This window comes from Heterodontus francisci, chromosome 11 (assembly GCF_036365525.1).
Source record: "Heterodontus francisci isolate sHetFra1 chromosome 11, sHetFra1.hap1, whole genome shotgun sequence".
In the NCBI taxonomy this organism is placed as follows: Eukaryota; Metazoa; Chordata; class Chondrichthyes; order Heterodontiformes; family Heterodontidae; genus Heterodontus; species Heterodontus francisci.
Window position 1 is genome coordinate 96,119,227 of NC_090381.1, and position 24,121 is coordinate 96,143,347.

The following is a 24,121-nucleotide window of genomic DNA, read 5'->3' on the forward strand; positions in this document are numbered from 1 at the left end:
TAGAACCTTGAGGGAAAACAGCTGATTAAAGGTGGAGGATCCTTCAGGAAGAGGACTTGTGTTTCCTTTAAAAACACACATGAGGACGGCAATGGGAAACCACTTCATGTACTTTTTCCCTCATCATATTGCTCATTTCTCATGGAAGTTAAAAAATGGTAGGCTCTTTTGAGCAACTGAAGAGGAAAGCGTCGGACCGTGAGGCGTGGAGAAATGAGCAGAGGAGCTGCCCTTGGGCAGATCACCACCAGTACAAACAAGTTGACCTGGTTAATATCACTGCTGCCACAGATGGTGAGCCCTGTCCATAAGAACATAAGAAATAGGAGCAGGAATGGCTGTATGGACCCTCTAGCCTGCTCTGCCATTCAATTAGATCATGGCTGATCTGATCTTGGCCTCAACTCCACTTTCCTGCCTGTGGTCCATAACCCTTAACTCCCCTATAGTTCAAAAATCTGTCTATCTCAGCCTGAATATATTCAATGACCCAGCCTCTACTGCTCCATGGGTTAGAGAATTCCAAAGATTCACAACCCGCTGAGAGAAGAAATTCCTCCTCATCTCCATCTTAAATGGGAGACCCCTTATTCTGAAACCATGCCACCTAGTTATAGATTTTTTAAAAAATCCTCGGATAGCTACCTTGTGGATGAGGAGGTTAATACCACTAGGTTTTTTAAAATTAGTGTAATTTATTAGTGATTACTAGTTGGAATAGTGCTGTTTGGTCAGAGTGAGGCTGTGAGTTGTGTGTGGAGGATTTCACTGGCTGTGGAGGAAGATGCTCTTTGGTCTCTTTCTTTTCTGCCTATTCAGCCTCCACGGTACAAGGGAAAAAGCTGATTGGTAAATAACCCGCAAGTTATTCCACTTATTATAATAGCAATAATTAGATTGTAAAACTAAGTAATGGCAGGGCAGCTCGGCCAAGCGGAATGTGCCTCCTGTGGTATGTGAGAAGTCTTGGACGCACCATGTGTCCTTGACAAACACATCTGCAGGAAGTGTCACCGGCTGCAGAAACTTGAGCTCCGGGTTTTGAAACTTGAGCGGCAGCTGGAGTCACTGTGGCGCATCCGTGAGGCAGAGAACTACGTGGATAGCATGCTTCAGGAGGGAGTCACCCCGAGCGCAAGAGAGCACAGGCAGAGAGTGACTGGGTGGCTGCCAGACAGACAAGGTGGTCAAGGCAGGTAGTGCAGGTGTCCCCGGAGGGCATCCCACTTTCCAACAGGTATTCAGTTCTGAGTGCCAATGAGAAAGAGGGTTCCTCTGGAGAATGCAGTGAGTCATGACCAGAGCACCATGGGTGGCTCAGCTTTGCATGGAGGGAGGAGAAAGGACAAGAAAGAAATAGTGGTAGGGGATTCTATAGTTGGGGAACAGATAGGCATTTCTGTGGTCGCAGACGTGGTTCCAGGATGGTATGTTGCCTCCCTGGTGCAAGGGTCATGGATATCACCAAGCGGCTACAGAGCATTCTGGAGGATGAAGGTGAACAACCAGAGGTTGTGGCCCACATTGGTACCAACGATATAGGAAGAAAGAGGGATGAGGTCCTGCAGGCTGAGTTTAGGGAATTACGAATGAGATTAGCAAGTAGGACCTCAAAGGTAGTAATCTCCGGATTATTCCCAAGGCCATGTGCTAGTGAGTATAGAAATAGGAAAATACATGAGATGAATGCGTGGCTGGAGAGATGGTGCAGGAGGGAGGGCTTCAGATTTTTGGGACATTGGGACCAGTTCTGGGGAAAGTGGGACCTGTACAAGCCGGATGGTCTGTACCTGAACAGGACTGGGACAAATATCCTTGCAGGAAGGTTTGCAAGTGCTGTTGGGGATGGTTTAAACTAGTTTGGCAGGGGGATGGGAACCTGAGCGCAGTCTTAGATAGGACAATTTCAGGGCAGGGAACAGGAGGCAGAAAATTAGTGAGTGACTCTGAAAGACAGAAGAAGCAAAGGTTAAAAAGTGTGCAGCACAGCAACTTGGCAGTGTTAAAGGGTATTTATTTAAATGTAAGGAGTATAGTAAATAAAGCTGATGAGTTGAGGGCACAGATTGACAAATGGCAACATGATATCGTTGCTACAACGGAAACATGGCTTAAAGAGGGGCAAGAATGGCAACTCAACATCCCTGGATATCGAGTTTTCAGGTGGGATAGAGAGGGAGATAAAAAAGGAGGGGGTGTAGCATTATTAATTAAGGAATCAATAACAGCTTTGAGGAGGGATGATATACTAAATGAATCATCAAACAAGGCCATTGGGTGGACCTCAAATGAAAAAGGGCAGCCACATTACTAGGAGTGTACTATAGACCCCCAAATAGTGAGAGGGAGATAGAAGAACAAATATGTAGGCAAATTTCTGAGTACAAAATATACAGGGCAATTATAGTTGGGGATTTCAACTGCCCCAATATCAACTGGGATACAAACAGTGTGAAGGGGACAGAGGGGACGAAATTCTTGAACTGTGTTCAAGAGAACTTTTTTAACCAGCACATAACAAGCCCAACGAGAGGGGTCACAATTCTAGATTTAGTCTTCGGTAACGACGCTGGGCAAGTGGATGAAGTAACAGTGGGTGACCATTTTGGAGATAGTGACGATAATACAGTTAGATTTAGCATGATCATGGAAAAGGACAAAGGTAAAACAGGAGTAAAAGTTCTAAATTGGGGGAAGGCAAATTTTACGAAACTGAGAGGTGACCTGGCGAAAGTGGACTGGATACAGCTACTTGAAGGAAAATCAGTGGCAAACCAATGGGAGGCATTCAAAAGTGAGATACTACAGACACAGTGTAGGCATGTCCCCACAAAGATTAAAGGTGGTACTGCCAAATCTAGAGCCCCGTGGTTATCTAGAAGCTTACTGGGCAAGTTAAAGCAGAAAAAGAAAGCTTTTGACAATTACAAGCCTAGAGGAGTATAGAAAGTGCAGGAGTGAAGTAAAAAGGGAAATTAAAAAAGCAAAGAGAGATGATGAAAAATTATTGGCTGGTAAAATCAAGGAAAACCCAAAGATGTTTTATCAGTACATTAAGAGCAAGAGGATAATAACTAAGGAAAGGGTAGGGCCTATCAGAGATGTACAAGGGAACTTATGAATGGATGCAGAAGATGTGGGCAGGGTTCTTAATTAGTTTTTTGTCTCTGTCTTCACAAAGGAGAGGGTTGATGCAGACATTGTAGTTAAACAGGAGGAGTGTGAAATATTAGATTATGATAAGCATAATGAGAAAGGAAGTACTAGAGGGTCTGATATCCTTGAAAGTGAATAAATCGCCAGGACCGGATGGATTGCATCCCAGGCTGTTAAAGGAAGCCAGGGAGGAAATAGCGAATGTACTGAGGATCATCTTTAAATCCTCACTAGATACAGATGAGGTACCAGATGATTAGAGGTCTGCAAACGTTATACCATTGTTTAAAAAGGGTGCGAGGGATAGGCCAAATAATTATAGGCCAGTCAGTCTAACCTCGGTGGTGGATAAATTGTTAGAATCAATTCTGAGGGACAGGATAAACTGCCACTTAGAAAGGCACGGATTAATCAGGGATAGTCAGCATTGATTTGTTAAGGGAAGGTCATGTCTTACTAACTTAATTGAGTTTTTTGAGGAAGTAACAGGGAGATTAACAGGGAGACACACTACTGAGTCAGCGGCGCTTGAGATGGCTTGGCCATGTGAGCCGCATGGAAGATGGCAGGATCCCCAAAGACACATTGTACAGCGAGCTCGCCACTGGTATCAGACCCACCGGCCGTCCATGTCTCCGTTATAAAGACGTCTGCAAACGCGACATGAAATCGTGTGACATTGATCACAAGTCGTGGGAGTCAGTTGCCAGCATTCGCCAGAGCTGGCGGGCAGCCATAAAGACAGGGCTAAATTGTGGCGAGTCGAAGAGACTTAGTAGTTGGCAGGAAAAAAGACAGAGGCGCAAGGGGAGAGCCAACTGTGCAACAGCCCCAACAAACAAATTTCTCTGCAGCACCTGTGGAAGAGCCTGTCACTCCAGAATTGGCCTTTATAGCCACTCCAGGCGCTGCTTCACAAACCACTGACCACCTCCAGGCGCGTATCCATTGTCTCTCGAGATAAGGAGGCCCAAAAGAAAACAGGGAGATTGATGAGGGTAGTGCAGAGGATCTGGTCTACATGGGTTTTAGTAAAGCATTTGACAAGGTCCCACATGGCAGACTGGTCAGTAAAATGAAAGCCCATGAGATACAGGGGAATGTGGCAGGTTGGATCCAGAATTGGCTCAGGGACAGGAAACAAAGGGTAGTAGTCGACGGATGTTTTTGCGAATGGAAGGCTGTTTCCAGTGGCATTCCACAGGGTTTAGTGTTGGGTCCCTTGCTGTTTGAGGTATATATTAATGATTTGGACTTAAATGTGGGAGGCATTATTGGAAAATTTGTTGATGACACAAAAATTAGCCGTGTAGTTAACAGTGAAGAGGATAGCTGTAGACTCCAAAATGATATCGATGGTTTGGTTGAGTGGGCGGGAAAGTGGCAAATGGAATTCAATCCAGGTAAGTGTGAGGTAATGCATTTGGTGAGGGCAAATAAAGCAAGGGAATACACAATAAACGGGAGGATATTGAGAGGGGTAGAGGAAGAGAAAGACCTTGGAGTGCATGTCCACAGGTCCCTGAAGGTGGCAGGACAGGCAGATAAAGTGGTGAAGAAGGCATATGGATTGCTTTCCTTTATTGACCGAGGTATAGAATACAAAAGCAGAGATGCGATGCTGGAACTGTATAAAATGCTGGTCAGGCCACAACTGGGGTACTGTGTACAGTTCTGATCACCACATTACAGAAAGGACATAATTTCTTTGGAGAGAGTGCAGAGGAGATTTACAAGAATGTTGCCAGGGCTTTAAAGTTGCAGCTATGAGGAAAGATTGGATAGGCTAGAGTTGTTTTCCCTGGAACTGAGGAGGCTGAGGGGAGACTTAATTGAGGTGTACAAAATTATGAGGGGCCTAAATAGAGTGGACAGGAAGGGCCTGTTTCCCCTGGTGGGGAGCTCAGTTACCACGGGACACAGGTTTAAGGTGATTGGTAGAAGGATTAGAGGGGACATGAGGAAAACCTTTTTCACTTAGAGGGTGGTGGATGTCTGGAATTCGCTGCCAGGAATGGTGGTGGAGGCAGAAACCCTCAATTCTTTTAAAAGGTACCTGAAGTGCTGTAACTTGCAAGGTTATGGACCAGGTGCTGGAAGGTGGGATTAGATTGGGCAGCTATATTTTTTGGCCGGCACAGACATGATGGGCTGAATGGTCTCCTTCTGTGCCGTAATTGTTCTATGGTTCTAAAATATGACATCAAGCCACATAAGAAGATATTAGAGTAGATGTGTTTGGTCAGGTAGGTTTTATGCAGCATCTTAAAGCAGGAAAGGGAGGTAGAGAGAGTTCAAGAGGGAATCTGCCAGCACAGACACAATGGGCTGAATGGCCTCCTTCTATGCTTTAATTTTTCTATGATTCTATTCCCCCATGAAGGGAAACATCCTCTCAGTATTTACCTTGTCAAACACCTCAGCATTTTATATGTTTCAATAAGATCTCCTTGAAATGCTTCTAAACTCCATTGAGTACAAGCCCAACCTGTTCAACCTTTCCTCATAAGAACATAAGAACTAGGAGTAGGCAATTCAGCCCCTCGAGCCTGCTCCACCATTCAATACGATCATGGCTGATCTTATCTCGGCCTCAATTCCACTTTACTGCCCATTCTCCATAACCCTTCAACCCATTACTAATTAAAAATCTATCTCCTCCTTAAATTTACTCAATGTCCCAGCATCCACCGTATTCCGGGATAGTGAATTCCACAGACTCACGACCCTTTGAGAGAAGTAATTTCTCCTCATCTCTGTTTTAAATCTGCTACCCCTGATCCTAAAACTATGATCTCTCATTCTAGATTGTCCCACAAGAGGAAACATCCTCTCTACGTCTACTTTGTCAATCCCCTTAATCATCTTATATACCTCAATTAGATCTCCTCTCATTCTTCTAAACCCTTGAGAGTAAAGGCCTAAACTGCTCAATCTCTCTTCGTAAGACAAACCCCTCATCTCTGCAATCAATCTAGTGAACCTCCTCTGAACTGCTTCCAACGCAACTACATCCTTTCTCAAGGGGACCAAAACTGTACGCAATACTCCAGGTGCGTTCTCACTAATGCCATGTACAGTTGCAGCAACACTTCCCTACTTTTATACTCTATTCCTTTAGCAATAAATGCCAAAATTCCATTTGCCTTCCTTATTACCTGCTGTACCTGCATACTAGTTTTCTGCGATTCATGCATGAGGACACCCAGATCCCTCTGCACCGAAGCACTCTGAAGTTTCTCTCCATTTCGATAATAATTTGCCTTTCTATTCTTTCGACCAAAATGGATAACCTCACACTTATCTACGTTAAAATCCATCTGCCAAATTCACCTAACCTATCCACATCCATTTGTAAATTTCTTATTTCTTTATTGCAACTTACTATTCCACCTATTTTAGTATCATCTGCAAATTTGGCTATAGTACCTTCTATCCCTGCATCCAAGTCATTAACATAGATTGTTAGTAGTTGGGGCCCGAGGACCGAACCCTGTGGCACCCCACAAGTTACATCTTGCCAACCAGAAAAGGATCCATTTATCCCGACTCTCTGTTTTCTGTTGGTTAGCCAATCCTCCATCCAAGCTAATAAATTGCCCCTAACCCCATGTGATCTTATCTTGTGTATTAACCTTTTGTGCGGCACCTTATCAAATGCCTTCTGGAAGTCCAGATATACTACATCTACAGGATCCCCATTATCCACTTTACTTGTTACATCTTCGAAGAACTCTAGCAAATTAGTCAAACACGATTCACCCTTCATAAAACCATGCTGACTCTGATGGATTGCATTTTGACTTTCTAAATGTCCTGCCATTAGTTCCTTAATAATGGATTCTAACAATTTCCCAATGACAAATACATGAATAGGATGGGAATAGAGGGATACGGACCCCGGAAGTGCAGAAGGTTTTAAGTTTAGGCAGGTATCGAGATCGGCGCAGGCTTGGAGGGCCGAATGGCTTGTTCCTGTGTTGTACTGTTCTTTGTTCTTTGACAGATGTTAAACTAACTGGTCTATAGTTTCCTACTTTCTGCCTCCCTCCCTTTTTGAATAAGGGCATTATATTAACATTTTTCCAATCCACTGGAACCTTTCCCGCATTATAATTTTGGAATATTATAACCAATGGATCCACTTTCTCCGCTGCCACTTCCTTGAAGACCCTAGGATGTAAGCCATCAAGCCCTGGGGACTTGGCTGCCTTCAATCCCAATAGTTTGCTCAGTACTTTTACCCTAGTGATGATGATTGTTCTAAGTTCCTCCCTTTCTATAACCTTTGCATTACCTGTTACTATTGGGATGGTACTAGTATCCTCCACCGTGAAAACTGAGGCAAAATACTGATTTAGTGTCTCCACCATTTCTGTGTTCCCCACTACTAACTCCCCAGTCACATCCTCCAAGGGACCAACATTCACTTTAGCTACTCTTTTCCCTTTTATATACTTATAGAAGCTTTTGCTATCCATTTTTATATTTTGTGCTAGTTTTCTTTCATAATTTACCTTTGCTCTTTTTATTACTTTTTTAGTTACCCTTTGTTGATCTTTAAAAGTTTCCCAATCCTCCAGCCTGCCACTGGCCTTTGCAATATGGTACGCCTTAGTTTTTGTCTTTATGTTATCTTTAACTTCTTTGCTTAACCATGGATGTTTTTTCCCCCCTCTTAGGATCTTACTTCCTCTCTGGAATATATTTTAGTTGGGAGTAATTGAATATCTCCTGAAACATCTGCCACTGCTCATCAACTGTCCTACCTTTTAATCTTCCTGCCCAGTCCACTAGGGCCAAATCTGTCCTCATGCCTACGTAATTACCTTTGTTTAACTCCAGAACACTAGTGTGGGACTCCAGTTTCTCGCCCTCAAACTGAATTTGAAATTTTAGCATGCTGTGATCACTCGTCCCTAGAGGATCCTTAACTATGAGATCATTAATTAATCCCACCTCATTACATAATACCAAATCTAGAATAGCCTGCTCCCTGGTTGGTTCCACAACATATTGCTCCAAAAAACAATCTCTAATACATTCAATGAACTCTCCGTTGAGGCTACCCTTGCCAATTTGATTAATCCAGTCTATATGCATATTAAAATCACCCATGATTATTGCCATATCTGTCTTACAAGCCCCCAGTATTTCCTGGTTTATACTATGCCCCACTGTGGAACTACTGTTTGGGGACCTATAGATTACTCCCACCAGCGACTTCTTTCCCTTGCTATTTCTTATTTCTACCCAGACTGATTCTACGTTTTGATCTCCAGTGCCTATATCATTTCTCACTACAGCACTGATCTCTTCCTTTACTAACAAAGTTACACCACCTCCTTTTCCTTCCTGCCTATCCTTCCGAAATACTGAGTACCCTTGGATATTCAATTCCCGAACCTGCTTTCCCTTCTTCGTGCATTCAGATACAAAGCCTTTAAGTTTGTTCTATTATCAAATTTCTCGACTCTTGTACAGTTCCTTGGTACAACAGGACATTCACACGTTCTGTTCCTACCTTTTATTTTCTGGTAACAATCAGCCTCATCACTAACCTGCACTCCCACCTTCTCCTTTAACTTTGACTTCCTAATTTTCTATGCAACTGAACTCTCCCCCCAATTATTTAGTTTAAAGCCCTATAAGACAACTCCTTCATCCCAAGAGTCAACCTAGTGAACTTCCTCTGAACTGCTTCCAATGCAAATATATCCCTCTTTAAATAAGGAGACCAAAACAGTATTCAGTACTGTAGAATAAAAACAAGAAATGCTGGAACCACTCAGCAGGTCTGGCAGCATTTGTGGAAAGAGAAGCAGAGTTAACGTTTCGGGTCAGTGACCCTTCTTCAGAGAAAGGACCGAGTGCATTGTAGCCAAATTTGCCGATGATACAAAGATAGGTGGGAAAGCAAGTTGTGAGGAGGACACAACGGGCTGGATTTTAAAGCCCTTCCGCTGTGGGGAACAATGGCAGGGGTCAATGAAGATCGGTGCGGCGGAGGACTGCCACCGACCCCGACGGCAGCAGGCCCCATGCCGGTCTTGGCGGCAGCGAGACCCTGTGGCAGCCACCCCGCCACTCGGCGACGGGACCCCCATTTCAATATGCAAACTAATTTACATACCATAATGAGGGTCCCGTCACCTCCTTAATCACCGCAAGGATCTTAATGCAGACTGCCGACAATGCCATGCCTTAGAGTCCCCATTCGGGGAAATGTGGCGTGACACCTGTGAGGAGGGGGGAGGTGTATTTTTCTCTGTGCAGGGGCGGGGGTGGGGTAACAATGATGCAGATTGATCGGCGGGGGGTTCATGGGAAGGGGTACAGGGCAGAGTTTCCAAACTTTGCGGGGGGAAAGTCAAGTTGTCAATGTTCAAATTCTGGGGATGGAGGGGAAGGGGCACAAATGTCTGGAAAGGCCATGAGGGTGGGTGGGAAAATGCACTTAAAGGTTATTGAAATCTGTTTTGTGGAAATTCTACTGCGGAAATTTCAAATGCGGCGGCTCATTTGCATGGCTGTGGCGTCCACCCCCTGTGATGACATTGAGGGGTCAGGCAAGCTGCCATAGGCAATGGTGTCTGGTGCCGATGTGCAGGCGCCATTTTAAAAGGGCTTACAGCCCTCAAATTAAAGGGACAGGTAAGTAGAATTTCCACAAAACAGATTTCAATCACCTTTAAGTGCATTTTCCCACCCACCCTCACAGCCTTTCCAGACATTTGTGCCCCTTCCCCCCACCCCCAGAATTTGAACATTGACAATTTGACCTTCCCCCCCCACAAAGTTTGGAAACTCTGCCCTGTACCCCTTCCCATAACCGCCCCGCCGATCAATCTGCATCATTGTTACCCCACTCCCGCCCCCGCACAGAGAAAAATACACCTCCCCCCTCCTCACAGGTGTCGCGCCACATTTCCCCGAATGGGGACTCTAAGACGTGGCATTGTTGGCTGTCCTCATTAATAGCGGTGCGGCGATTAAGGAGGTGACGGGACCCTCATTATGGTATGTAAATTAGTTTGCATATTGAAATGGGGGTCCCGTCGCTGAGTGGCGGGGTGGCCGCCACAGGGTCTCGCTACCGCCGAGACCGGCATGGGGCTTGCTGCCTTCGGGGTCGGTGGCAGGCCTCCGCCACACCGATCTTCATTGACCCCTGCCATTGTTCCCGACGGCGGAAGGGCTTTAAAATCCAGCCCGTTGTGTTCTCCTCACAACTTGCTTTCCCACCTATCTTTGTATCATCAGCAAATTTGGCTACAATGCACTCGGTCCTTTCATCCAAGTCATTAATGTAGATTGTAAATAGCTGAGACCCCAGCACCGATCCCTGTGGCACCCCACTAGCTACAGTTTGCCAATCTGAAAATGACCCATTTATCCCGACTTTCTGTTTACTGTTGTTAGCCAAACCTCTAGTAATGCTACAATATTACCCACAACACCATGAGCACTTATCTTGTGCTGTAACCTTTTATATGGCACCTTATCGAATGCCTTTTGGAAATCCAAATGCACTACACCTACTGGTCCCCCTTTGCCTTACCTAAGTGGTGATTAATCGCGTATGAGTTTCCAGGAGACCATCACAGCTTAACTAGATTAACATCTCAGTTAAAATAGGAATTTCATGTGAATAATAATAGCATACAAAATCCTAGCATTCCCGTTCATATTTTAGAGTGTGCTCATATTGAAAAAGTCCTTAAGACACATTACAATTCAGAATGGATTCATGGTGTTGGTGTCACCTCCATGAATTATGAACATTATATTGATAAGCATGTAAAAATATGCTAATCATTGCTTTCATGCTCTGTATTCTATTGATAAGGCAAATTTGTACAGCATTTGTTTGATATTATAAACTGAAAGAACTCCCTGGAAGAATTTGTGACCAATATAGATCAGGAATGATCCAGTTTCACCCACCAGTCTTTGTTGTGTTCACGTATTTCAGCTTATTTCATTAAAGGCACGATAATTGGTCTTGATGATCTGAGGTTCAGAAGAGGCAAATCGACCAGGGTTCTTCCTGCCGATCATTATCAAATGACTTTTACTGGAACTGCACATGTGTGGTCGTTGAGCGAGGATAGTTCATTTAAAAAAGTTCTACCAGTGACTATCAGAAGGAGTTACCTGCCTATTGGTGCTTCACACACATAGCGGTGAAGAAAATAGTAAAATTAAAAAGTACAGAGCTTATAAAACCTCTACAATATGGATAGAGGATAATTTTGACTTTGTGCAATGTGTAAAACAGTTGATAGCAAATTCTGAGCCTGTTTTACATCTCTCCTGATTTTTAATGTCATGGAAATCTTCATTCAGAGCCAATAAAATACTTTTGAAGTCTGTTGCAATGTAAGGAAATGTAGAAAATTTGCACACACAAATAGCAATGAAATTTTAGTGATGTGGTTGAACGATAAATATTGGCCAGAACACTGGGAGAACTCCCTGCTTTTCCTCAAATAGTGCCACACGATCTTTTCTTTCCAAGACTTAACGTTTCATCAGAAAGTACTGTACTAAAGTGCTGGCTTAGATTGTGTGCTTAAGTCTCAAGAGTTGGGCTTGAAGCCACAACCTTTTGCCTTAGGAGGTGAGAGTGCCACCACTGAGACAATTTATATTCATACTGACATTTCTAGTATAACCATAAATTTATAGTGCTTATTCTGCCAGTGGAAATGAAATAACCTTACTTCTCTGGTTTGGCCGAGTTGCAGAATACATAGCAACAAAACCATTTCCTGCAGTGTTGGCATCGGTTACCATCTGTACCATCATCTTGTTTCCAGTTGAGATGATGGCTCCAGGCTTTGAAGTACCACAAAACCTGCCCAACCGCTGGGCATTGACATGTCCATTATAAACATCAATGTAATCGTATCTGCAGAGAGTGTCACGTTCCAGATCGAGGAAGCGGAAATTGAGAGCCACTACCCGGCCCTTTGGTACCTGCAGATGACAATATTAAAAAGCGAAATCACTATTGGCTACTGCTCAATTACCATGAGAAGTTAAAAGGGACAATGAATGTGCCTCACCACAGCATGCTGAAAATGCCAGTATAATACACAGAGCTGCATGTACTGTGAGCTATGCTCACTAAAAAAGTTTTTATGCATAAAAACTGAGATTCTCAACATTCAGATCGCTAGTAAAGGGGAAACTTAACCAATTTGGAAACACAGAATTTTACAGCACAGAAGGAGACCATTTGTACCATTTCACCTGTGCCATTTCTCGGAAAGAGCTATCCATTCAGATCCATTCACCTGCTCTTTCCCTTATCTTTTTACCTCTTTGTTTTTTTATATACTGTCATGCAGGCCCCCTGCCAATAATAAGGCAGATTAATTTTGTCATATGAACATTGATTTTAAACTTGCTGGGAAGAGGAGAAGGCCTGTTACAAGGGCTGCCAGATTTTTAGTTGAAAAACATTTGCATACCAACAGACAGTGCTTGGAGGGACAAAGGGGTTATTCCCTGCCCCAATTTAACCCACAATGGACTTTTGTCTGTAAGAAGAGACATTCCAGGGTCGGCTAAGACAAGAGACGTGGTCAGTCCAGCTAGTCACATGACTAACCTGCTTGGCAACCTGAGCTTTTTTCTGAATTGTACAAACTGTTTGAAAAAAAGACTTTTTGCTCCTGGAGTGAGAAGACCTCTCCTGTCTGCTCCAATCTCTTTCTCACAAGCCTCTCGACCCACTGAGTACACATGAACTTCAAGAGAGAAAAGTCTCCTACATTGAACAAGGTTTAAGAAGAATACTGAGCCCCAACGAAAAGCAAGATCTACCTACAATCAAGGACTTTACAGTGAGTTCGAAGAACAGTAACCAAAACCATCTTCAGATATTAGATTAGATTAGAGATACAGCACTGAAACAGGCCCTTCGGCCCACCGAGTCTGTGCCGAACATCAACCACCCATTTATACTAATCCTACACTAATCCCATATTCCTACCAAACATCCCCACCTGTCCCTATTTTTCCCTACCACCTACCTATACTAGTGACAATTTATAATGGCCAATTTACCTATCAACCTGCAAGTCTTTTGGCTTGTGGGAGGAAACCGGAGCACCCGGAGAAAACCCACGCAGACACAGGGAGAACTTGCAAACTCCACACAGGCAGTACCCGGAATCGAACCCGGGTCCCTGGAGCTGTGAGGCTGCGGTGCTAACCACTGCGCCACTATATTGCCTCAAACTTTTCCACTTTATTTCTTCTGCTCTTTTCTGTCTCTATCTGTATGTGTGTATCGCGTATGAATGCTAGCATGGGCGCATCGCGGCTCCGTAGGTGTTAACCGAATTAGAGTTTAAGTTTAAAATAAACCTTTTTTCTTTAAGCCTAAGAAAACCTGTTTGGCTAGTTTATTTGCCTTATAAATGGAAGTTAGTGAACAAGGATTCACTAAGGGGGAGCTAAAAAACAAAACGGTGTGCTTAAAATTAAACCCTGTTATGGTAAGACCAGGTGAAGGTTGAGAGGGAACCCTTGACCCCTTTCTCACCTGGTCATAACAATACTTATCCACTTCCTTTTTAAAAGCTATTATGAATTCTACTTCCACCATTGACACTTGGCTCTTTCACATCCCAACAACCCTGTGTAAACAAAATTCTCCTAACCTCTTTCTTCGTTCTTTGGTGCTGATCTTAATTTTTTCCCTCTACTTACTGATTCACCAACCTCTAAGTATGTTTGCTCTATTTACCTTCTCAAAATCCTTCATAATTATGAACACCTCCAATGTGATCGCCTGTCAGCTTTCTCTGTTCTAATGAAGCGATCCAGGAAGAAAACAAACCTAACAATCTAGGCCTCATTTAACTCACTCAAAACCCATTCATTTACACAATGTTGAAATTGGGACCTATGTTTCACCTTGTGGATCCATACTGTTACAAGGATTTTTTTTTGTATTAAAACTTAGGAGTCTTTGTTTTTAAAAAACTGAAAAAGGATTTCAGTGGACATTGAGACATCTGAAAATAGCTGAACTTTATGGACGTTTTGAAAAGAAGTTCAACAATAGCTGAACTGGTAAACAAGCACTGGAATGCAGGTAATTTCAATGAAACCAGCAGGAGACTGACCTCAGAGCTACCCTCTGTTATGACAAGATAGTATTTATGACTGGGCATGTGACTTGTTTATGGAAGGTTTTGGTTTCAGTTTTGAACTTTAAAAAAGCCAGTGGATTTGGACAAAAAACAGGCATTTGAAATTTGATTTTGACCTGCCTGGTGATCAGAAGACCTAGAAAAAGTATTACCTCTCTGTAAAGGAATCCTGCATCTCTTGAGAAGAAACCCTGTATTTCAAATGTGGCAAATTCCTATTGCTTCCTGTCTCTGAAGAGTCCCTGCATCATGTGTGGTTCCTGTTGTCTCCTGTGTTCAAAGAAATCCTGAAATTTGAAGAAACCTTTACTGCTATACTGCTACTGTAAGACCTCAGAAGATCCTTGTTGCCGCAAACCTGATGGAAGACCTTATGTGAAGCCTTCTATTGTTGAAGTTCTTTGAACACCTACCCATCACAGACTGTTCATCAACCTGGCCTGGAAAGACTTCGAGTAGCATCCAGCTATTCGGCTTTGCAACACCTCGCTAAACCGAAGAACCTCCTTCCAGACCATGACAGTCTGTTATTTTTTATTCCTTTCATTCCTATGAAACAGCTGTAAACCAAAATCCCTTTTTTCCCAGTTAACCAGTTTTTGGGTACATGTGCATGTGCATGAGAGCCAGGGAAAATAAGGAGGTTTAATATCTGAATTCGTATACAGATTGACTTCATTATTAGTTAAGACTTGGTTTTATAATAAACAGTTAATTTTTGTTGTTGATTAAAGAAACCTGGTTGGTGTGCTTTATTCAGGGACATATAGAGTATCTAATTGGCTGTTTCAGTAAGTGGGAAAATTTATTGATATGCTGTGACCCGTGGAGAAGTGGGACTGAATTAACAGTGCACTCCTCCCGCCTCGGTCGTAACAATAGTTAAAGAGAAATGTAATTCACTTTAATTTACTTTTTTAAAAAGTTGAGTAAAGTCATAGAGTTTTCCAGCACAGAAACAGGCCCTTCGGCCCATCGTGTCAGTGCTGGCCAAGAAATCTTTTGTTTAAACGATGAGTGGTTACATACTCTGGAAGCAGTGCCCCAAGCCAAGCTGTTTCAGTACATCTACAACACAGGCACCTACCCGACAATATGGAAAATAGCCCCCACATGTCCTGTCCACAAAAAGCAGGATAAATCCAATCCAGCCAGTTACCGCCCCATTAGTCTACTGTCAATCATCAGCAAAGTGATGGAAGGTGTCGTTGACAGTGCTATCAAGCCTCACTTGGCAATAACCTGCTCACTGATGACATGAACATGAACAAAAGAGCTGAATTCCAGAGAGTGACTGCCCTTTTCATTAAGGCAGCATTTGAACAAGTGTGGCATCAAGCAGCTCTCGAAAAATTGAAGTCAGTGGGAATCAGAGGAAAATCCTCCCACTGGTTGAGTGGAGGCCAATCATCTCAGCCCCAGGACTTAGCTGCAGGAGTTCCTCAGTTATATGCAGTTAATGAACATAAAGAGAACATAATGTCATGGCAGGTGGCAGGACAGGTTGAAAGAGCGGTTAATAAAGCATACAATATTCTGGGCTTTATTAATAGGGGCATAGAGGACAAGAGCAAGGAGGTTATGTTGAACTTGTATAAGTCACTAGTTCGGCCTCAGCTGGTGTATTGCATCCAGTTTTGGGCACCACACTTTAGGAAAGATGTGAAGGCATTGAAGAGAGTACAGAAAAGATTCACAAGAATGGTTCCAGTGATGAGGAACTTCAGGTATGAAGACAGATTGGAAAAGTTGGGACTGTTTTCCTTGGCAAGACTGAGAGGTGATTTGATAGAGGTATTCAAAATCATGAGGGGTTTGGACGGAGTAGATAGAGAGAAACTGTTCACACTCATGAAAGGATTGAAAAGGAGAGGGCAGAGATTTAAAGTGCTTGGCAAAAGAAGCAAAAGCGACATGAGGAAAAGTTTCTTCATGCAGTGGGTGGTTCGGATTTGGAATGCACTGCCTGAGAGTATGGTGGAGGCAGGATCGATCGAGGCATTCAGAAAGGAATTACACTGTTACCTGAAAAGGAAGAATGTGCAGGATTACGGGGAGAGGGTGGCGGAATGGCATTAGGTGAATTGCTCTTTCAGAGAGCCAGTGCAGACATGATGGGACGAACGGCTTCCTTCTGTGCTGTAACAATTCTGAGATTCTGTGATAATTGGTCTGAAAATTAGACAGAGGCCTGTTTATGCCAGATTTCTATCCATTTTGTATCACATCCAATTTTACAGTTGGGTTTGACACTGTTACAAGCGCCTGCCAGCTCCTTGTGATGTAATCTAGATGTCCGCACAATTTCCCACTGTTTGTGCCAATATAGCACTCAACTATCTACCCGCCCATGTAAAATCGGTCATCTAGGGCAGCTGGGGTGTGCCTTTATGGAAATGCATGTCAAGAGCCCATAATAGATTTGGAGCAGTATTTTGAGCCTATGTTTGAAACTTTTCTTTTTTTTAATGTTTCTTTTTGGTTACATTTTGTTGGTTGGGATGTTTTGTGCCAAATGTCCCACTTCTGTTATGTCTTTGGTATATCTACAATATTTGGGGCAAAGAATTTCCTAACACGCGATCTCTTTTACTTTGTTTTAGAGAAAGAGGAGAAATACTGGAGGGATGCCACATAGGCCATGATACACCAAAGATAAATTGCACCCACCTGCCAGTACCCTCTCACACATATTTTACAGGCAGAGATACACCCATCTGGCAATGAGCATTTGGAGCTCGCAATACAGGCACTGTGTTAATAAATAACCAGATGCAGAGCTGTGCCAGTATGCTGCAGAGACACATGCACCATAGGATTGGCAGTGCCACTGGAAGTAACGGTCAAATGTGTTGGCAAGGCCACTTCCTCAGCCTCCTTTCAGACTAGTTGCAATGCTGTCCTATAGGAGAGGTGCCCTGGAATGGCAAAGAGGGATACCCTCCTTCCTTCCATTCTGTACCACCTCCACTTACATCTGATATTGGCTGGAGAGGTATGTCAAGTAAATCACTTGGCAGTAGGTTCGATTTCCTGCCTCATTTGTTATGCTAACCACTAGGTTCTGCCAGCTATTTTATTAATCAGACAGACTTCCCAAAGGCTGAAATATACGTTATAAATAATAGCTGATTTTGTAATTGCTAACAGTTTTAGCACCGTATGCAACCACTTAACTTTGTGTGGCCATATCTCTTTAAATGTACCCATTACACCTTGTAAACAGCTCTTTGAAAACTGATTAAATGTCATTTCCAGCTTTCCTTCGGTAACATTCATTATCACTGCTCTCACATTCAGTAAATGAAGCTGACTTTGCTTTGGATGGTGCTCATAACCACCACTTGACTATTGCCCATTTGAAAATTACCCAGCCGAGCAACATCTTGATTTAAAAAAAATTCTCATCTTTGTTTTCAAATCCCTCTGTGGCCCTGCCCTTCTCCAATCTGCACTCATCTAATTCCGGCTTCTGGAGCAGCCCTGATTTTAATTGCTCCACCATTGGTGGCCACACCTTCAGTTGCCTAGGCTCAAAGCATTGGAATTCCCTCCCTACACCTCTCTACCTCACTTTCCTCCTTTAAGATTCTCCTTAAAACCTACCTTTTGAGCAAGTTTTTGGTCCTCTGACCTAATAGCTCCTTATATGGCTCAATAATGCTCCTGTGAAGTGCCTTGGGAGGTTTTCTTACATTAAAGGTGCTATATAAACATAAGTTGTTGTTTTTTTTTTACAGATACAGCACTGAAACAGGCCCTTCGGCCCACTGAGTCTGTGCCGACCATCAACCACCCATTCATACTAATCCTACACTAATTCCATATTCCTACCACATCTCCACCTGTCCCTATATTTCCCTACCACCTACCTACACTAGGGGCAATTTATAATGGACAGTTAACCTATCAACCTGCAAGTCTTTGGCATGTGGGAGGAAACCGGAGCACCCGGAGGAAACCCACGCAGACACAGGGAGAACTTGCAAACTCCACACAGGCAGCACCCAGAATTGAACCTGGGTTGCTGGAGCTGTGAGGCTGCGGTGCTAACCACTGCGCCACTGTGCCGCCCGTTGTTGTTGTTGTTACCTATCCCAGATTCTCCAATAAGCTCAATCAGTTAAGAATAATTCTGAAAAATGTTGACATCCTTTTGTTTTGTCATTCTGTACTTTTTAAATTGATTTTTAAACTAGTTTTATTCAAACAACAAATGCTGATGGCCTAATCAAAGAACAAGAGGAGATTTTGGACAAGTTTTTGTTTTGCTTAGATTACTGAAGTTCTGTGAAGATCATCACTGAGTTATTGAAGAAATATTGCATGGGCAAGGAACCAGAGGACTGTGGGTGTCCTTGGAACTATACCTCAACATGAGTCATTGCTTGAGAAAAAGAATTGGAGAGCAGCAAGTCTGTTTGCTGACTTCCTTGATGGAAAAGAAAATACCATGTTTAACATGTAATGATGAAAAGGGAACGAAAAATTGCATTGGAATATCAACACTCTGTCACAAAGTACTAGGTTGTGTATTCAAGCCCACAGTTCTCCGCAGCTGTATTTTGTTTCCCTGCCCCCTACAGCCCCACCCCATGGAGCTCTGGTATTTTAGACCTTTCCTGTTTGCAGTAGTGATACATTATCAGTGGATATTCTGTGCATTGGCATCCAGTCTAGTCTTGCAAGCTGATATCCAAACTTGCAAAAAGCAGCACCTCGAGTACTGCTAAAAAGAAAAAACTCTGAATGTGAAAGTATAGTTTAAACATGAAAAATTCTGGAAATACACAGCGGGTCAATTAAAATCTAAAGGATAAAGATGGGTTAACATGTTAAGTATGACCCTTGAGTAATTACATTCAACACATTAACTTCTCTTTCTGATGAAGCATTAACACTACTTTCAGATGTTTATCATTCCACTCTGTATTTCCAGCATTTTCTGGTTTTGTACCAGCCAGAACCACTCTGTAGCAGAGAGTATGTTCAATATAAAGTACACCCAATCTATATGTTGAGAAAAAGCACTATTAGGGTGTCAAATGTTCATCTTAGCACTTTTACAATGCTGCTGAGCCTCTGGGACAATGCCACTCAAGCATCACCTCAGAGCACTGCTCCTTTTTTTACTGCATCTTGTGTACCACAGGTCCTAACTGAAAGGCCCAAGTGACAGAAATATTTATTTTCTGTGCTCTGACCTCTGCTCTTGGAACTCGTGAAAAGTTGACATGGAATCTGAAAAGAACAAACAGACAAAAAGGCTGGAAATACTCAGCAAGCTAGGCAGCATCCGTGGAGAAACAGAAGTCAGTCAGTCAATGTTTCCGGTCTAAGACCTTTCCTCAGCACTGCAGCCCAGACTGTTTTATATTAAACAGTGCTGTCGATGGCGAGAGGACAGGTGCCTGCTGTCAATGACAATCTCTCAATGTAAATGTGCTTACTAAGGACTACAGCTGTGGGAGCAGTGAGTGGATAAATTTCTGGCTTCAACTCTGCTATCAGGGAGATGATGAGAGTATGATTCTCATTCACTGAGGGAGAGTATGTTAGTGGGAAAGTCACCCAAGCCACTTTTGAATACCTCTTAGCTGATCAAAAGTGGCTTTGACAGAGAAGAGTAAACGTGCCTCCTGTCCATTCTTTTGGCTTGGAATGGTACATGGTGTAGAAGAACCTATAGAAGGGGTGAAAATTAAATGGTTTAATAATGTAGAGGGGAGGGGAAAAGAATAAATAGAATGTAAATGCAATGCATGCATTTTGTGTCTCACTGTGCACCTACTGTCGGTGGAATGGGAGTGAGAGATGGCTCATGGATCCCTTCACTGATAAGTTAACACCCTTGCTGTTATCACATCTTAAAATAGCTGTTCTTGCTGAAACATTTTCAGGAGCTGCTTTCTTCCTGCACTGCTGTCCAGACAGAAAAAGGAGTTGGAAACCAGATTTCACTGTCACCTACCTACACTTGAAGACTGAGTGAACCCAGGTCTGGCCTGCACAGTGAGCTTACACATAGCTGGTGGGGTTTGGTGGGAAAAGAATTAGATTGTCACAGATTCTTCGACATCAGTTTAAGATTGTCATGTATATGAGCAAATGTTCCACACAAACTCATTCCTGGAGTAATCTTTTTCATTGCAACAGAGAAGGTTGAAAGGGGGTCTAAAAGGATTTGAAAAATGTGAAATATTTTGAGAGGATAAATGATGAGCTATTTTCTCCTAGTTGCAGAATCAGCAACAAGGAGTGTTAAACCTGGATGATCACAAGAAGAACAAAAGCGGCGAGTTGGAAGAGTCTTTTCACGTTTCGAATCATTGGGTCGAGCAGTGATGGAGGAATAGACTACAACATCATTTCAAAGGATATTTGAAAAGGAAAAGTATAAAAGGATACAGGAAAGAGCAGGGCATTGGGATTATGGAAGATAGTTCCAGTTGAAGAGCTAGACTGGCACAGGCCATGAGGCCAAATGGCTTCATCCTTTGTTGGAATTCCTATGGTGTTGTATTGGTGGTGCCTTTATTCCAGACATTGAACCTGGAAAACTCTTCAACCAAATAATACAGCTCCTTCAATCTGCAGCTCATGTCAACAGATGGAACCATTGCCAACATATAATGAATTATATATATATTACTAACTATAATTTTATAATGATTTCTTAATTAATTTTGGTTCTTTCAGTTACACAGTTCTGTCAAATTTATTCCTTTTAATGTAATTTAAAATACATTTTGTAATAAAATGTATTCTTGTATTTGTAAAAATCTCTCACTTCATACCGTGATTTTCCATGTACATTTGCTGTTGGGTGGGTAGAGTCCAGGGAATCCCTCACTTCCAATGAAACCTGACTCTCCACTTCGAATTCCTCCACACTTAAAGTTCCTGGAAATGGCAACAAGAAAATGCAGCAGATTTACAAATAACTGAATCTCACGTTAATGTCTTCGTAAAAAGAGTGGACCAAGGAACTGGATACAATTCCTTACGCATTCAATGATATCAGACAGCATTGTGTTCCAGCTAGATATCCTTGCAGTTATTACAAGGTTGTAATCTAATTGTGGGAGTTCTGGTAATATCATAAACTATCAGATCTGTTTATAATTATTATCTGAACATTAGGATTCAAATTTGTCTTAAAACCAACTCTCTGGGATCTGTTATTATTTTTGTAATATAGATTGATTCAAATTTGCATGAGGTATTAATAATCTGTTTCCTTCATCTGTATCTAAACCAGTTACACGGATGGTAGCTGTCAGTGTGTTCTACGTCCTTCATACACAATGGAGGTTAACACAAGACAATCAATGATTCTGGTATAGTTACACTAAGTTTAGCTAAAAGTAATCTGCATTTGATTACAAGAGAATCTTTTTCTGCTATTATATTGCAATAATACAATATATGCAAGAGACGGGTTTTTCAGCTTTTACTCTTCCTTATAGTGCTCCAGTACTCAAGTCTTGAGGGTCTCACAATTCTTTTCTTTCAACTTTCTTAAATTCTCATGTACGATTTCTAATATTTTGCTTTATGTTCGTCTACCTCTGCCCAAACACAGGCTATGATGCCAGCATGTAAAACTCTTCCATAGTTTCCCACGAGAACAGTAAAGTTGAGGCATTGAAAGTTTAGTGGGGGGCCATGTGATGCCACACTGCAGTAAATCGCGACCCCAACACTGCAACAAGCTCTTGAAGGCAGCATGACAAGAGATATCGGTGTTAAGAAGCATTTAGTCATTCTTTTCGGCAAAATCAAACATTATCTGATACAATCTAATGCTGGCCCGTCTCCCCACTGCATGGAGCCTCCAGCACAGACAAAGCCAGGCGTCCCAAGCAATTACAGAAAGTTACTGGGTGGGTGAAAGTTTACAAACAGCTTTGTGTCTGCGTTACCTTTTTCCTGCTGGGAGTTGGCATGAGATCAGAGTCGCGCATAAAAGTCCGAGGTAAGAGTAAGCGGTGGATTTCATGGTCATCGTTGTGGATCAGGTAGATGGAGCGGAGTCAGAGCCTGGCTGCTTGCTCAGTATCTCAGTAGTGCCCGGAGCCCGCTCTGCGACTCCCTGAAGGAAGGCTGTCTGCACATGAATATCGCGTTTGTTCTGCGGGGGAGGAGGCAGACCAGCTTCCCCGGGACAGCTGTCTTTGCCTTGCTCTGAAAACACTTTTCACCCAAACAAAAATAAAATCCAGGTATTAAAGGCGCAGCCTTAAGTAATTGGAAAACTTTTTAAAAAATGTTTAACTAAATTAAAATCTGTTCTGGAGAAAGAAAAGGTGCCAATCTATTCTAATTCACAATGGAAAGGGAGAGCTGTTGGTTAAACTGTGCGGGAAATGTCCAAATCATTGACTTTTATAGAGTAGGTTGACTTTAAAACTGCTAAGTGCAGTGTTTTTCCATTACCCTTTGGAGACATTCGACTAGAGATATAGGGTTGTTCTGGCCAAGCCTCAAACTGAAGAGGGACGGCAAAGGGGTGGAGCAATATGGCTTAAGTTCCAATGGGGTTTCTTGAGAGCTGGGGAAAATTCATTCAGAATCTCAATACTATTAACGCCGCTGCAGGGCATCGCAGCGACTGAAGTGGATAATAGTAATAACATTATTATTTAACTTTACTTTGGTTTTCTAAAGTTCTTAATTGGTTGTGCCCTTTAAAGAGGGCACTTTGGTTTTCAGTTGATGACACTGAGGGAACCCAACGTCTCATTATGGGTTATTTTTAGAAAATAAGACAACTAATGCTTCCCCATCATAAGGCGAGGAACATAAAGGTCTATTTCTTTTCAAAATTGAATGTGCACGGGTTTCATTTTGAGTGCGCGCGTGTACATGAGAAATAAGTTTCTAACGAACAGGATTCTTAATACCGAAGGATAATGGAGAGCCAGGGATGCAGACACCCGCCGCACAGGCAGGGTGCGCGGAATGATTTTCAATCCCCACTCGCAAACCAGGGTTCCTAATGCAAAATACGATCAATGGCTGCTGAGTCCGGAGAGGGACATATTGATCAGGACTCGTGTTAAATTAAGTGCATTTGTAGCTAGTGAATGTCCCTAATCGACCTGGTTGTCTAAATTATTATTCAGACTTATCAAGCCTCATTTCTCATTTTGGTTTTAAAACATGTGCTGTGCATCACTCGAAAATAACCAGAGCTCCACATGTTTAAATGACTTCACAGCCCTCTATTGTACATCTCTCTCCTAACAGTTCCTCCATGTTTAGGATGTTTAATTGTAATCAGAAAATACTCTACGAAAACAAAATCTTTTTCATATAAAAGGAAATATTTAATATATATATATAGCCAAAAGAGAGTAGTGTGGAAAGATTTCAGCTTTGGCAAAATTCTGAAAGGGTATGGAAATATTATAACAAGAAGGATCTGAACACTTCTGACAGTTTCTCATTTACCTCTCAATATTTAATTTTATGCTTTAAAATTAAAAAGCCCAATTTTCACCAGTGTTTCCTCTTAATCTCATGGGAGATGAAGGAAGCTTCTACCTCCTTTCAAAAAGCATGATCTGAGGAAAGATTATTCAATTTTTTAAATGGTGAATCAGCAAAAAAGAAATAAAAAGATATTTTGTGCAAAACTAAGAGGAGCTGGAAGACATGCATGCAAAGCATGAAGCAGAGGAATACAGTTTTGGTTAGAAGGTTGATACCAAATGGTCAGATTAAAGGCCTGCTCGGGTATAAAATTGAAACCCGACCCAGGCCCACTCCGACTACGGCCAACCCGACAC

The 24,121-nt window shown here is 42.5% G+C and overlaps 1 protein-coding gene across 2 annotated transcripts in view; it reads right to left on the reverse strand.

The window, feature by feature from the left end:
* pcolce2b (procollagen C-endopeptidase enhancer 2b) overlaps positions 1 to 22,738 on the reverse strand; it is a 54,307-nt gene extending 31,569 nt beyond the window's left edge. Inside the window, exons 1-3 of one of the 2 annotated variants that reach the window (XM_068041549.1) lie at positions 22,253 to 22,738; positions 21,125 to 21,230; positions 11,883 to 12,138 (exon numbers count right to left, since the gene is read on the reverse strand). In XM_068041549.1, the coding sequence (XP_067897650.1) occupies positions 11,883 to 12,138; positions 21,125 to 21,230; positions 22,253 to 22,335 (445 nt within the window). In that variant the 5' untranslated portion in view covers positions 22,336 to 22,738. The remainder of the gene's footprint in view (positions 1 to 11,882; positions 12,139 to 21,124; positions 21,231 to 22,252) is intronic. The other variant, XM_068041548.1, reaches the window with a different exon arrangement.
* Positions 22,739 to 24,121: the final 1,383 nt, after the last annotated feature.